Genomic DNA, 15,398 nt, shown 5'->3' with positions numbered 1-15,398 from the left:
CTGACAATCTGGCGCGCAGTCAGGGAATCGCAGCTGGACCCGCTCTATTGTCTTCATCCTCCTGGCACCGCTGCAGACATGCACCGTAACTCAGCAGCTGATGACACGTCTAAATATACAACTTGACGATGACCGCACCGATAAACACCCCGGGTCGGTGGCGATCCTCTGGGACACCGGCGGCACATGTTGAGGCAGCGAGGCCAGAATCCCGTCGCTTTAAGATTCACGAGTCGGCTTAACGCGTGGACCTTTTTTTCGTTTAGATTCAAACGCGCACATGTTCTGCATGTGCGTCGACGCGCGTGGAGCCCTGGACATCGTCGCTGAGATATAAAAAAAAAAAAAAAGAAAGGTTAAACTGGAGAGAGAGCGAGAAAGAGAGAGAGAGACTAAAAAGTCCGGATAAAGTAAAAATAACCCGGACGATTCGTCCCAGGAAACATCCCAGCTGCCTCTTACGGAGGATCTGCGTGTAAACAGGCCTTCAGTCACGTAAAGCGCAGTCGGATTATTGCCGATAATCGCTCACTTCTACCTGTCACACTGATACAGTGACGGGGGGGAGGGGGGGGGGGCGGTGGAATATTTACACCCATAATAGATTTCTCGTGGCATTTTCACTTTAAGTCTAATTGTACTGGCAGTTACCTGAGTAAATACTAAATGCCGTTTTGAGAAGATCATTTTTAAAAAGTAACAAAAACGAACCACACCGACCCAGTTTGAGGTCAAAAGCAAAACCCAAAAACATCATGGTGGCAGTGTCATGATGTGGGACTGCTTCAATGCTCCGGGATGTTGACAGCTTTCCATATTTGGTTGCAACCACGATTTCTGGCGAGTTGTAGGGTTTCTGTGTACACTATCCCGACTATCTAGTTGGAACAAAACAACTTGAATTCATATTTTTCAATTTAAAGATTATAAATGAGAGAAGATTAGAGGGTTTTTTTCCATATATATTTTCAGGAGGTAAAACTTTTGCTTTTCTTGGTTGAAGTGACAGGACAGCGGTTAGTGACCGACCCAAGGTGAAGATATTTTAGAGGAACTTCCTCCAATCCGGGAACAGAGGAGATGTGAACAGTCCAGTTTTAAAACAAACAGCAGTAAAAGGTTCAAACAAAAAATAATTACACCCCCCGTCTCCTCCTGACTCTGTATCAGGTTCCTTCTAGGTGATAATAAACACAAACCAACAGTCTAGAAGTATCTCTGGGATTCCTTTTTAAATCATCATGTTCTTCCTGTTCCCTGTGACCTTGTGAAGACATTTATTTTTATAGCGGAAAAGTAATTAGACAAAGTCTTACCAGGAAGAAAATAGTTTTCCCTTCACTGTTTTTTTCTTTCTTTCCTTCTCTTTTCTCTTCTTTTCTTCTCTTTTTTCAGCCAGAGGAGCCGCTCTGCTCTGCAGCCTTACATGGTGAAATACCACGCAGCTCAGAGCCGGGCTGAAAACAGAGAGGAAAGGCAGAAAACTGCAGTCGGCTCAAGAAAACAGACAGCGCTGATAAGGGCCTAGTCAAAGACTGGCACGTTTAATCACCACTGATCAAAGTGCACCTTACATAATGAAAACTATAGAGGTTCTTACTATAATATTGTTTTTCTAAATCAGGAAAGTTGTGCTGGATATTTGTTGTAGATCTCAGGAACGTTCTGCCTGTTTTCTCTCATGTTTAGTTTGGATGTTTGTCCGATTTGGACATTCACGAAAAATTTCTCCTTCTGCCGAAGCCAGGTTTGTGGTGTTTCAGACTTGTGCTGGGCTTCCAGTAACATGCCAACAATTTGTTGCTTTAATCACACTCAGCTGACTCTTGCACGCAATTTCACAAAGATTGAGTTATGAGAAAATTGAATTTCAAAACTTGTGGATTTTTGAAGGCGCTTTAAGTTGAGATAAAGACGTTTTGCTAAACGCAGCGGCACGGTCGAGTCTAAGCAGCTCTTAGGAGTTTCTAAGCTTTTAGATGTCAGTTTCCAAAAAAATCCCATCCTAATATTTCTAATGTCATCTGCATATACATAAATACTCTGCATTTATTGTTGCAGAACTGCAGCTGTGCTTCAGAGCTCATCGATGGAGAGCTAATGTCAGCAAGGGGATCATCGAGATTAATGGTGCCAGATCTAAGAGCTGAACTGTTGCATCAGAGCACAACACGCAAAAGTGTTGATAGAAATGTCTCTAGCTTGAATTTGACTTCATAGGAGATGAGCTGGCGTTTAAAACCAGCCTGTCGAGCCCAAACAAGTGGAAAATAAAAATTAGGGGCAAACGTTACCATTTTTCTTATAAAACATCATTCTTCCCTTAATGCTCGCAGATTGTCTTTTACAATTAACTTTATCACTGCAATATTTGATGTCGGTGAGTGACGCATAGATCTTTGCATAACCAGTTGTTAAATAATTGTGTGGATTTAACTAGACCACAGTAATATAGCTATGAACATACATGGTACTTAGATAGAGAACACTGTCTATTTCAGTGTTTCTCAACCTTTTTCGGGCCAGCGCCCCCCTAGCCCTAATCCAGGTCCCTCACCGCCCCCCACCAAAGAATTTGTAGGTTACTTTGCACTGACAATTATTTTATTATTAATGTTTCTATCGTAGATGTTTTGAATCGGCACACCGATTATGTTTTCCCGTACACTTCAGCGCCTTACGCTCCTTCACCTCGCGCACATAACGGGGTAAATGTAGCGAGTTTTGCCCTAAACGTATCGGCGTCTGGAGGGGGGGGCGGGGGGGGCGTATGTTTCTACGCTCCTTCGTTCTGCGCCGATTTATGTTTTCGCATCCACCTGAAGCCCCTGCCCATGACATTTCAACAATATTATTTTAGCTTTTATCTGGAAATAGTGTGTTTATTCTTGCCATACAGTCTCTGTATTAATTATTGCTCGAAAGGTCTTGCCATACCAGTTTATTCCACCGTATTTACTTTAGTTTCTTAGTTTATTCTTGCATTTTGTTCTTCATTCATTTCCATTTAGTTTCCTTTGATTAGTTTTATCCTCTCTTGGTTTATTGCTATGTCTACGTTAGTTTCTTTCCTGTTGCTACATTTATTTGATCGTTTATTGACCACCAGTAATTTTCACTCATCACCTGCTGCGCCGCCTAATCGTCATGTTTCACATTATGTATTGATTTTTTTTTCACTGTTCAGCGTCGGATTCTCTGTTTTATGCCATAATTTACATCTAGTTCGTCGCTCCGTTTTATGTTCCGTTTCTCCTGTTTCAGAGTTTTGCTCAATGTGCGCGGCGGTTTTTGTTGTTGTTGTTGTTGTTGTTGTTGTTGTTGTTGTTGTTGTTGTTGTTGTTGTTGTTTTAAGCCCCTAAGATGCAGGGCGGTCGGGAAACATATCGATGGGGAAAAGGCAGACTGACATAAACCTTTTAAAACAACGGAAACAATTTCTGCATTCTGGTTATTGAAATTTAAAAGTGCTGTGTTGTTCTATTACCCCCGTTTCATACCGGACCACTTACAGCTCCGTGTTAACGTTATAAAATGAACGCTCTCTATGGTGGTATCACCCATGGAGGGATTTTTTTATGTAAATGGGTTCATTTTTCAGAGGGATACAAAGTGAGGGTATCGTGATTTTAGTAATTACATTTTTATAAGAGCGATTTTCTGTTGTCCTTCCATGGAAGCGGGCAGCTTTCAAACGGAAATAAAACACTTTTTAATATAAATTGCTTGGCAGATCACAGAACTGCCAAAACATATGTAGCCTACATAAATACCAGACAAAGTGAATGACAGCAGCGTCATCAGCCGGTGTAACTCTGAACTGATGCGGAGCGGAGCTGCGCCATGAAGACACAAACACTGAATAGAAGAAGAGCTGCCATCGATACAGTTGCAGCCAAGCATGATTTAATGTTACACAATACAGTTTTACCAAGTTGCTCAAAGTCTAAACTGGTATTGTTGTGGATTTAAGGTGTAAAGTTTACCTTCGACCAAACGCCCCCCAAAGGCATCCCAGCGCCCCCCTTTTGTAAAAATGTCCGCCAGCGCCCCCTGCCGTCCTCTGAACGCCCCCTGGGGGGCGCTACCGCCCGTTGAGAACCGCTAGTCTATTTCAAGTATTAGAAATCGTGTTTTCTGAATATGTTTTCTTCATGATTATTACCACTCAACAACTATCACTTTGTCACTTTGGCTTAGGAACTTTTTTCTACTACACTTTTTCCTTCCACTTAATTTTCCACTTTTATGCCCGAAAACGGTATTCCAGAACCAAGCGTTCATCTCCATGATGACTAAAAAAATTATATATATATATATATATATATATATAGAGAGAGAGAGAGAGAGAGAGAGAGGCTCAGATCTACCACACCAGAGAAGACCCAAGGTGTAGGTTGTGCAAGGAGGCCCCTGAGACAGTCCAGCACATAATAGCAGGGTGCAAGATGCTGGCAGGGAAAGCGTACATGGAACGACATAACCAAGTGGTGGGCATAGTGTACAGGAACATCTGTGCAGAATATGGACTGGAAGCCCCGAGATCAAAGTGGGGAACACCCCCAAAAGTGGTGGAGAATGACAGAGCTAAGATCCTGTGGGACTTCCAGATCCAGACAGACAAGATGATAATGGCGAACCAACCGGACATTGTGGTGGTGGATAAAGAACAGAGGAAAGCCGTTGTGGTGGATGTAGCAATACCAAGTGACTACAACATCAGGAAAAAGGAGCATGAGAAATTGGAGAAGTACCAGGGCCTCAGGGAGGAACTAGAAAAGACCTGGAAGGTGAAGACCACAGTGGTGCCTGTGGTCATCGGGGCCCTTGGGGCAGTCACCCCCAAACTGGAGCAGTGGCTCAAACAGATCCCAGGAACAACATCAGACATCTCAGTCCAGAAATGTGCAGTTCTAGGCACAGCCAAGATACTGCGCAGAACCCTCAAGCTCCCAGGCCTCTGGTAGACGACCCGAGCTCAGAGGATGAAACAGACCACCCGCGGAGGGTGAGAAGGGAATTTTTTTTTATGTGTGTGTGTGTGTGTGTGTGTGTGTGTGTGTGTGTGTGTGTGTGTGTGTGTGTGTGTGTGTGTGTGTGTGTGTGTGCGTGTGTGTGTGTGTGTGTATATTTAGTTGTTTCTTTGTGACACTTGTTTCCCATGGAACCGACTTTAAGGTTTTATGAGTTCTTGAAATATGCCACTTTGTGTGTAATTAATCTTCATAATGTGAATATCATTTTTCAGTGACAACCTGATTTAGGTGCAACAGCTTTCTGAAAACAGTGAAGTACACGTGCATTTTACAGTCTGTAATTTAATGCTCTCCTGCCTGTCAAAACATGTCCTGGATCAACATTTGGCAACAATTTGACCACATATGTTTAACCCAACACTCACAAACCAAACTAGCCACTGTTTGATCTAAAGCTGAAATGTGGCTAAAATCAAACAGTCTGTCATATCACTACGAATCCAGTAGTTGTGTCACAGTGACAAAGAAATTGGCTTTAAATTGTTTTACCGATGCACAACAAAAGCTAAAAGTAACCACTGCCTTCTGTGTTCGCAGCCCCATTCCAGCACACTCCCACCTGTGTGTTTGCACCGCGCAACAACACTGCAAAAAACCACTGCAGCTCAAGGTCCAGAATAAAAAGCCCACAAAGCCCCGGCACCTGATCTGTGTGGTCCCATCGCTAAAATAATCACCCAAATCCTGGGCCTCCAAAGGACGGCATTCCCCAGTGATGCTTGTCTGCAATCAGTCACAATTCACAATGCCCCCAGACCCGGGGATCCCTAAAAATAATAACGCTAAGCCAGTTCTTAGACACACACTGTGTTCCTCCAAAAATAGAAATCCATACTCACTGAAAGTATTCAAACTAACCTAAGAAATATGACAGTACTCCTCAGTACTCCTGTGCGAAAAACAGGACTTGAATGGGGTTACCTCAGGTATGACCTCTTAAACTGAACCTAAAACTCAACTTGAAAATGTCACAGTTAAGGCATGATTCAGTAAGCAGCAACGAAACAGAGTCAGATTGACTTAGAAAGCTTTTTCCCCCTTTAATAAATGGCATTTTCATTTTGAAACCTGTATTTTGTATTTGCGCAGGTTGTTTCTGTCTGATAAGGGCATTTCTTTGATGATCCGAAACATTTAAGTGATAAAAAACAGAACCAATCCATAGTCAACACTCAAATGCTCTTTTCTCCAAAGTTAATTTAGCTATTAAATCAGAGTATTATTAAGCAGAACGCCAATGAATCTGTAGCTTTGTTCCTCCAGTGAAGTCAGGGAGGATTACAGGAAGCATGCTGCCCACAGCCCAGGAGACTAACAATGTAACTAGCTGCTCTTATCGGTGGCCTTCAGTGGGCATTCTTTCCACTGATACAGTATTGTCATCACATCAGGCCTATTAAAAGACTCCCTATTCTCAACAGCCACTTTAAAACACAACAAGACAGACTGGGTAAAACCAGGTTCCTGTGAAAAGACGCCCTTGTTCTGGAGTTACTTTGTGTTTAGAGACTCGCTTTGGAACTGTAGAACTTCATAATGCAGACATGAAGGTAACCTTCATGGTAGGATTATGATGGTATGTTAGTGTCGGTAAACCAATCTGCATATCTTGCAAACACAGTCTTTGAAAATGCGAGCTTAAAACTCACCAAGATAGTTCAATGTTGAACCACCTGTGGCTTGTAAACTGTAAAGATGCTGGTCTCAGTATGTAATCTTTATAGTATAATTTATTCACTGCTATGTTTCCTCTCCTCAAATGCATTGAAATCTGAATGGAAATATGAAATCTAGACCACATAAACATTCAGAACCACTGCTGAGCCACATTTTGTGCAGTGTCCAAAATACCACCACTACATCCCCTTTCTCCAGATCTCCCAGTGGGACTCTCCAGCTCACTGTGGAGGATCCCAGCTCGTTCCCAGGCCAGTAGCGACATATAAGGTTTGACCAGAGAGTTAAAGGTCTGCCTTGGGGTCTTCTCCCATTGGGATGTTCCCAGAAAACCTCAGAAAGCAGACATGTTTTGGCCATGATCATATGATCAGCGACATCCTCATAGCTGTTAATAACGTTCTCAAGATCATATGAGGTATGGTGAGGGAACGTAGACCAATAAACCAAGACAATCGATTCTTTGCTCAGCTTGTTCTTCAGTATCACAGACTGCATCAGAGAAGAACCCAAAACTGTCTCCGACTCTACTCAACCATCACTCATCAACAAGACACAGACTCTCCATCTCGAGGTAGAGACTAACCCGAATAGAGAGACACTCCTTACTGCAGTCTAACACCGCAGCCTCAGACTTACACCCATCAGGTTACACTAGAGGTGCAGAGTATTAGGAATGTTACTGTTGAGTCTTGCTCCCTACTTCTCACTCACCACTCTCGTTCTTCCATCCTCATAATGTCCACACCACTCTCCCCGAACTTCCTCTGTCACTGAGATCTTCATCAGGTGAAAGTTCATCCAAGAGGCCAGACACGTTACCGGAAAGCCGCCATGCCTGAAGGTAAGAGTGAGACTTTGGTGGAGGCAACAATTACATACACACAACATGAATGGAAAGAGGAGTTTATTTGTTAACAGGACTTGAACAGCCGGAAAGAGACCAACGGGGACAATCGACTAATGTTCACACTTTAATGGAAGGTAAGTGGTTACTTTTGAACTGATTTTGCAGGTGAGGAGATGGCAGTGCAGTTCTGAAGGGCCAAAGAATCTGGATGAAAGAGGAGGTAAGTGATTTCAGTAAGATTCAATTCAGCAGAGAGGTGAGAATGTTAACTGGTTGGTTGTTTTCCTGTTTTAGGTCCTAGACAGAAGTGATAGTGGTGAACTTTGGATGCTGGACTGGCAGGACGAGCTTAATGATGAATACCGAGCAGTGAGAAAAGCGAACACCTTATCGTTTATCCTTTATTTTGATTCCTATAAATGATATGTTCTCTGTTTGCTGTAAACATGTGAAAGCAAAGTCAAATTTCCTCTTTGTGAACACAGTTTTGGCCTTTAAAGAATTTTTTTTTCTCTCTCTCTTGTTTGATGAATGCCAGAACCTATTGTCTTTCGTTTCCCAATAGATTACTGGCTACATTATTAACAGCTATGATGAGGATGTCGCTGGTTACAAGTTCTCTTTCTTCTGACTTTGTTTTGCTAACCCTGACTCCTGCATCCTGAGAATAAGTAACAAAAGGAGCAGATATGAATGTATCTATTGTCTTTACGGGTCTCCAGTTCAACTCGGGACATGAAGACGTATCTTTAGCCACCGTCTTTGATGTTCCTGAGCCACAGCGCCAAGTTCCAATCTCCTTTTTGAACTTTACTTATTCCTGCTCTTAATGTTCTGACTGTAATTTCTTTTAAAGGCACCATTGTTAATGCAGAACCTTTCTGTTCATCACAGCTGATGCAAGACTGAGAGCGTCGCGGTTTGACGTAACATACATCAAATATCTGATTTATTGCTGTTATTCAGAGCTGCGTGATTTGATTAACGTTTTTTTTAAGAGCTCTGGTTGGCTGTTCACAGCAAGACAGAGGAGCACGATTGGACGATTGGGTGTCTGAAGGGTTTGTGGGGCGTCTTTGACTTATATTCGGACGAGTTGGACTGGACCAGTGGAAAAATATCTGATCTATTTATAAAGGCCCATTTAACTGAAATGGGTCATCTGTGGCCAGCACAAGAACACTGTCCACATGTCGACATCCATAACGAATACTTCTGTTGACATAACGCTACATAAAAAAAAGTCAAGTTTTGTTACAGATTATCCCAGAGATTTTCCTTTACGCTTTTATTTTAAGTCTTGGACGTTTTCTTCAACTTTTTCCATATTTTGGCAAATTACAACCACAAACCTCTACATATTTTAATGGGATTTTAGCAGATGGGCTGACTCAAAATAGTGTTTAACTGTAATGTTGAACAAAAACAACTTCTTTTTTTTTCAAATGTGAAAACAAAAACCTGAAAAGTGTGGCATGCAGTTGTATTCCACCCCATTCATGCTTCTAAATCAAATCCAAAGCAACCGGTTTCCTTCACCAGTCACTCTATTTACTTTATACCCAGCTTACAGTTTTCAAGAAATCATTTAAGGGACACAGCAAATATGTAAATGTTAAATTTTATAATCTAAAGTCCTTTGTAAAGCAAAGCTACTTTTACTCCCTTTATTAGTAATCTGATGTTAAGATGCTCTCAGGAAGGAGATATTTCGCTTTTTTGTGCTTTAATATTATTGTAAAGACAATATGTCAGTAGTTTCACAGACATGAAGAGGAGCTGATGTTTTTAAATAACAAAGGCCTGTAAATAAAAGTGGGTTCATGTCGTCGCTTTAAGTGTTTCACATTAAACTTGCAAACTATAGTGAAAGAAAATGAAGTAGCGCTCCACAGCACCGACTAGCCAACACACCGACGCAAAGTGCCGACCCAGAGCTTGCAGTCGGTCGTTGACTTCACAAGCCGTTCACAGTCTGATTTAAGATACATCTGAAATTAAACGCAGAGCCTGACAGGATGTTTTCACAGCTTCTCGCCACACCAGCCGAGTTCTTCACGTGATGCAGAACCGACACGTCTCTCACAGAAGACTTTGATGGATTTTTTTTTTCTTGCTGCCACACACAGTCGCCACTTCAGAGAAAAAAAATTCTGCTTTGTGCTACACTTAATTTCTAACTGAAGGGATCCAGGTTACTATTTTGAACGTCTTAACTGCATGCAGAAGTGGTAAAACAGCGCCACCCTGAGGAGAACAATATGAACTGTGTTGGTAAGACAACTTTTTGCTCTTTTTGGTTTTCTGTGAAATGTGTCTTCATGTTAAATTATAACATTATACGTCATTTACTGTGAGAACTTCACCATGGTTCTCTCACCCTTATGACAGTCACAAGCTTCAAAAGTGAAATCGCACCATTAAAATTGAACAGAACAGAAATAGAATGTTCTTAATTTTCCCTTGGTGAGGGAATTAATAAATCTAATATATCTTAATCAAGCTAAACAGAGATGTTATTGTCCGTGATGCATAATGAGGCTGGAAAAGAAAAAAAAAACAAAGCGAAAATGAAAGGTCTTATGAGTTAAATGTGTAACCAAGACGACGGGAAATCAGGAAACACAAACCTCTGAAACCACAAGGAAAATCCTACTTCATCAAAACAGTTGAACTCATGTGAAACTGAAAATTAGGAAGAAGCAAAACAAAAAAAATCAAACATTTTATCTTGAAACAAACATTTACTGTCTACTAGCTGATCTGTCATGCTTTTTGTTACCTATTATCCTCTCAAAACATCTTAGTTGACTTCCAACAGCAACTGGTTGCTCTTCAGCTCAAACCCTGTGTCGCACTACAAGCACAATAAATACATTTTAACTCAAAAAGGTTGAAAATCCTGCGTCGTTTTCCTTCAGCTCAGCCCCACTTTGTGTTGGTTTGTGACTTAAAATCTCGAAAAAATACGTCGACGTTTGTGGTGGCAATGTGTCAAAATGCGAGAACTTCGAAAGGAACGCTACGCAAGGCCGTGTATTTTCAGTTTTTATTTTCTGGGTTTTTTAAAAAAAAATTTTATAGATCAACGCAGGTAGAAAAAACAAGCTTCACATCTGCTGGCCTGGTTTAGGCTGTGAAACCACAAGCAGATCACCTCTAGCTGTTGCTTGCAAGGGTGTGAAAAGTCTCCCCCCACGGTGGGACACTGCAGCCAACCTCTTAACACGCCAGGCTACTTTTTTTTTTTAGACTTTATTGTACATTTCTGGCAACTTTAATCATTTCTAGTATTAAAATAAAGCTTATCATGTCAACCTTTGTGCCATGATAGCGCTTGCTTTGCTCTGCTTCATTTTAAGGTCTAAAAAGTTCATGTTGATGCCTCCTAGAAGATGCTTGCTGTTGATGTTTTCCTCTTTAAGACACCAGAGGAAGTGTGCACTGTAAAAAAAAAAAAAAAAGAAAAGAAACAAGCCCCGCAGCACATGTACGTGGCAAGACAGGAAATAACCTCAATGTTGGAAAGTTCTGCTCAAAGCGATGAGGACGATGAAGAAGATGGCCTCGCTGCTGAGCGTCTGTGTGTTTCTGCTCTGCTGCTTCGCCGTTGTCGCCTCACAAGGTGAGATATTGGACTTTTTAATGAGAATTTAAAGGAGTGGATCAGATGATGTGTGATTGTGCCTTTATTTCTCAAACTTCCTGTTTTTGTCTGCAGATCTTTGCTCTGATGCGTCTCTAAAACGCCAAATTCTTCTCAGTGAACCTGTCAAGACCCAAATGACCTGTAACTTTTAAAAAACAAAATAATCGTTGAATTGCCTTGGTGACATTTTAAATGAAAAACAAAAACTCAGATTTTTTTTTTTATTTCATTTGAACAATTGAATGGTTACGTAATTAAACACTGTCAGTTCACAAACCTGAATAAGACGTTTCCTGTGAGTTGATGTGGTCTCCAGGTGTCGAGATCAAAAGAGTTATTATTTTTTTTCTCAATTTATTTCAACACTGTCATAATTCTGATGGTTTCATGTGTATATTTAAGCTTTTATGTGAAATTTGATCCCCGGCAGTGCAACAGATTCATCTTTCTCTTAAAAAGAACAATCCAGAGTTTTTATGGGGGAAATAAATGAAAACATGAGCAATAATTTCACATTTTTTCCTGCCGTTACTGTCTTTCATATTCTGCAAAATTTTACTGAGACGCATACAATCAGATAGGATGCAAATTTGAAACCAGAATTGTGCAGCAACCTCAGTGCATAAGAGTCCACCCCCTTACGACAAGGCTAGACTTTTACCTCGGATCATTTGAATCTTCCTCAGTATTAAGACCGTCTCTTGTTGAATCTGACATCGCTTTTCGTCTTCAGCATGAACTTTTTACAATTTCATCCACTTTGGAAAACAGAAAAACTTCAAATGCTTTCTGTAAATACGTTTTTTTTTACCCGTGAAGAAGCTCTGACTTTGAACGTAGGCGGATTTTATTTCCACCAGGCCCACATCAAACGTTGCAGATGTAGAAGAATCAAAGTGGATTGCATAAAGTTTGCGCTGATCTTTGAACTTGATTTTTAAAACATTTCTCAGGACATTGCAGTTCTTACTTTGCTGCAGACCAGAAATATAACATCTTGGTGTAGAACAAAACACAGAATTGATGTTTCTATTGAAAGTAGATCACGTTAAAGAAATAATTTACTTGTATTCAGTTTTAACAGTCAGCTGCTTGGATGTATGTTTTAGTATCAGTGAAGGGGAGGAGAGTTGGATCATATCAGCGTTTTGTTTTTCGGACTTGGTTGAGCCTGTTTTTACTTTCGTTGCTCTTTCTGGTTTAAAGGTTGCAGCCATTTTGTTGCAACAAGCTAAAGCGTCTTAGTTTCTCCAGGATACAAACTGAAGTCAACTGATAAACTGACTTTGCTGTTTTTCTGATCCCAAAGGTTGTGACCGTCTTGTTGCAGTGGGTGAAAACTTCAATGTTTCTTCGGGATACAAACCACAACCTACTGAGAATCTGAAGTGGAAATTTAATGGCAATATACTATTTTTTAAAAGATCAGGAAAAGTAATTGCAGGTAAACCTGATGATATTAATAATGACGGATCCCTCAAACTGACAAATCTGAAGATGAACCAAGCAGGACGTTACACCAGTGAGGTTTTTGATATCAATGGAAAAGAACGGGCCACAAAGACCACAAATCTATGTATACTGGGTAGGTACCAAATTGGTTACATATTCCTCATTGAGTCAACAATAACCTCTATTTGCTCTTTTTCATCGTCTTGTTATTGAAGAACTTTAACTTCTCATCGGTTCATGTAACTGTCATTCCTGAAGCTATCATTCTGTGTTGTGCTCATTGTACTATTTGTACAATGTCAATGTCATTAATGTGTCATGTTTGAACCCACTCAGACCCCGTGAAGAAGCCCACGTTAAATATTACCTGTCTGGCCTCAGAGGTCGTCTTTACCTGCAGTCATGATCCGGTAAGGAGATTATTTTGGTCTATTATTAAAAAAGAAAAACAGGATAGAACAATATGGAATTCTTTACATAACCTTAGAGAGCTTTAATAATGCAATCAGATCTTAATACAAAATAACTATCCAAAATTAAGGAAATGTAACATCTTGAGAACTTTTTACAATTTCATGTTTGCAAAGGACGAGAAAAATGAAATAATAAGTTAAAATACAAATAACATATCTTCCTGATTGTTATTCTTTGTGATTTTCTAATCTTTTTTTTTATGTTTTCATTATTCTTCTTTGTCAGCAACCTGATGGTACAAAACAATATGACACCATACATTACAAATGGTTCCTGAATGACTATATGATCAGCAATGAAACAGAAACCTCCATGAAAAGAAAAGTGGCAGAAACTAAAAACCTGCCTGTTTCCTGTGAAGTTGGCAACAAAGTCAGTTCTGCAAAAAGTGACTCTTTGACTCACACCTGCATTGGTAAGAAAATCACAGCTCTGGTAGCACAAGTTTTTTATTATTATTGTTTTTAAATAATTTAAACCTAAATCATCCGTTCATCTTGTATTTGATCCATCAAAGCTAATTTGATTTCCCTGCTTGTTGTTGTGAAATGAAGTTAATAAAGAACTCTGGAGGTTTCAACGTGAGCAGAACGTCACAAGCTCACTGTTTGCCAGGATTTTAATTTTTCATCATTCTAAAATGTTTTTTATCTAATTACATTAGAACCTGTGAAAAAGCCTGAAATAAATGGAACATGTAAAGATTCAGAGGTCATCATTACCTGCCTTGCACCTCAGGTGAGATTTTATTTATTTATTTATTTTTTGTTAAAAGCAACTTTGGGGTATTTTTGTGTAACTTTAGAAACTTTTTATAGGCCTTAAAATCTCAGGAATCATCTGCGATGCAAATTAATGTTTTCCCAAACTGAAAAACAACCCATGAATGCAGAAATCTGACATTCTGAAGTTATTTCTTCTCATTTAATTCAAGCTGCTTTTATTGTGAAATGTTTTCCTCTGTTTTTCCTGTCCAACCTCAACCTGACTTGTTCTCCTGATGATCTTTAACCACGTTTTGACCTCGTTCTCCTGCAGCAGCCTGATAATGCTCAGTTCAAGTGGCTCCAGGATGGCGAAGTCATCGTCAACGAAACAGAAATGTCTCTGACAATAAGCTCTGCAGAAAGCAAAAACAAGAATTTCTCCTGTGAAGTTTACAACCAGGCCAGTTCTGAAAAAAGTGTCTCCTTTAGTCACAGCTGTGTTGGCTCTAGTAAGTATATACAGCACTTATTACATTATAAATGTAGAATGTGGCTCAGCTAATAGCCTTTTCTGCATCTATATTCACAATAATAAACCATATGTTATATTAAAATGAAGTGTGTTTCTAATTGTATACTGTGATTCTTTAATTTAAGCTTTTCTAGGCCTCCCAGTGGAGCTCTTTGGAGTTAGCATCTGGGTTTATATTGGTGGTGGAGCAGGTGAATTTCAATAAAATACACTCAAATGAACCTCAGTAGAAGTAAACTTGTATAAATCATACTTATTTTATATGATTTTGTGTGTGTTTTCATCTGTTTTAGGTGTTTTAGTTCTGATAATCATCATCATCATTCTGTGTTGTGTTGAATGTAAGACGAAAAGAAGGAAGAACGGTAAAGTGTTTAGTCCACTTCTGTTTTAGTTGTCTGAAAAAGTTAAAACTCTCAATTAATGCAGACTTGTTAAAATCAACTTAAGATAATTTGATTAATCCACCATCATCCACTGTTTCCTATACATTTCTGATATTAAATCTCTGGAGTACCCCAAGGCCTGCTGCTTGGCCCACTTTCATTATTTGGTCTTAATAATTGGAAAATTAAAAAATATAAAATTTTGCATTTTATTTAGACTTTTAAGAAGAAAACAATTGCAGCCATTAGGTCAGGGTTTCTTTTACTATGATTAATTGGTTTTTCAAAAAAAAGTTACAATAAGTTGAACCAACACCAAATGAAAAGTCTGTTTAGACTAAACACTGATAAAAGAAAGTAATATAAAAATACATAAAGTGTGCGGGAATTCAATCACAGTAAATCAAGTTGGAAAATAATATGTAGGTTCATATTCATAAAAATGTTGGGAGTATGAAAATGAACACTGAATGGTTATTGCACTTGTTTTAATCTGGTGTTCAGTTTTTAACTATAATAAAATGTTTTATTCTTGAAAATCCTGGCCAACCATTATGTCTGCCTTCTGGTTTGATCAGAACTAGAACATAAAAACTTTTAACTCTTATCCTTCCTCTGTCTGCTGATTAACGCCT

General features: G+C 39.6%; 1 protein-coding gene across 3 annotated transcripts in view; it reads left to right on the top strand.

The window, feature by feature from the left end:
• Positions 1-4,623: 4,623 nt before the first annotated feature.
• The window catches only part of LOC103474923 (T-cell surface antigen CD2), a 29,035-nt gene continuing 18,260 nt past the window's right edge, over positions 4,624-15,398 (top strand). For all 3 annotated transcript variants that reach the window (XM_081616164.1, XM_081616171.1, XM_081616159.1), the window contains exons 1-9: positions 4,624-7,557; positions 7,635-11,188; positions 12,522-12,797; positions 13,001-13,074; positions 13,364-13,553; positions 13,803-13,876; positions 14,177-14,354; positions 14,503-14,568; positions 14,671-14,742. In XM_081616164.1, the coding sequence (XP_081472290.1) occupies positions 11,107-11,188; positions 12,522-12,797; positions 13,001-13,074; positions 13,364-13,553; positions 13,803-13,876; positions 14,177-14,354; positions 14,503-14,568; positions 14,671-14,742 (1,012 nt within the window). In that variant the 5' untranslated portion in view covers positions 4,624-7,557; positions 7,635-11,106. The remainder of the gene's footprint in view (positions 7,558-7,634; positions 11,189-12,521; positions 12,798-13,000; positions 13,075-13,363; positions 13,554-13,802; positions 13,877-14,176; positions 14,355-14,502; positions 14,569-14,670; positions 14,743-15,398) is intronic.

The sequence above is a fragment of the Poecilia reticulata genome, chromosome 2 (assembly GCF_904066995.2).
Source record: "Poecilia reticulata chromosome 2, P_reticulata-male-v2, whole genome shotgun sequence".
NCBI classification, from domain to species: domain Eukaryota; kingdom Metazoa; phylum Chordata; class Actinopteri; order Cyprinodontiformes; family Poeciliidae; genus Poecilia; species Poecilia reticulata.
This window is presented reverse-complemented; position numbering and strand designations above follow the sequence as displayed.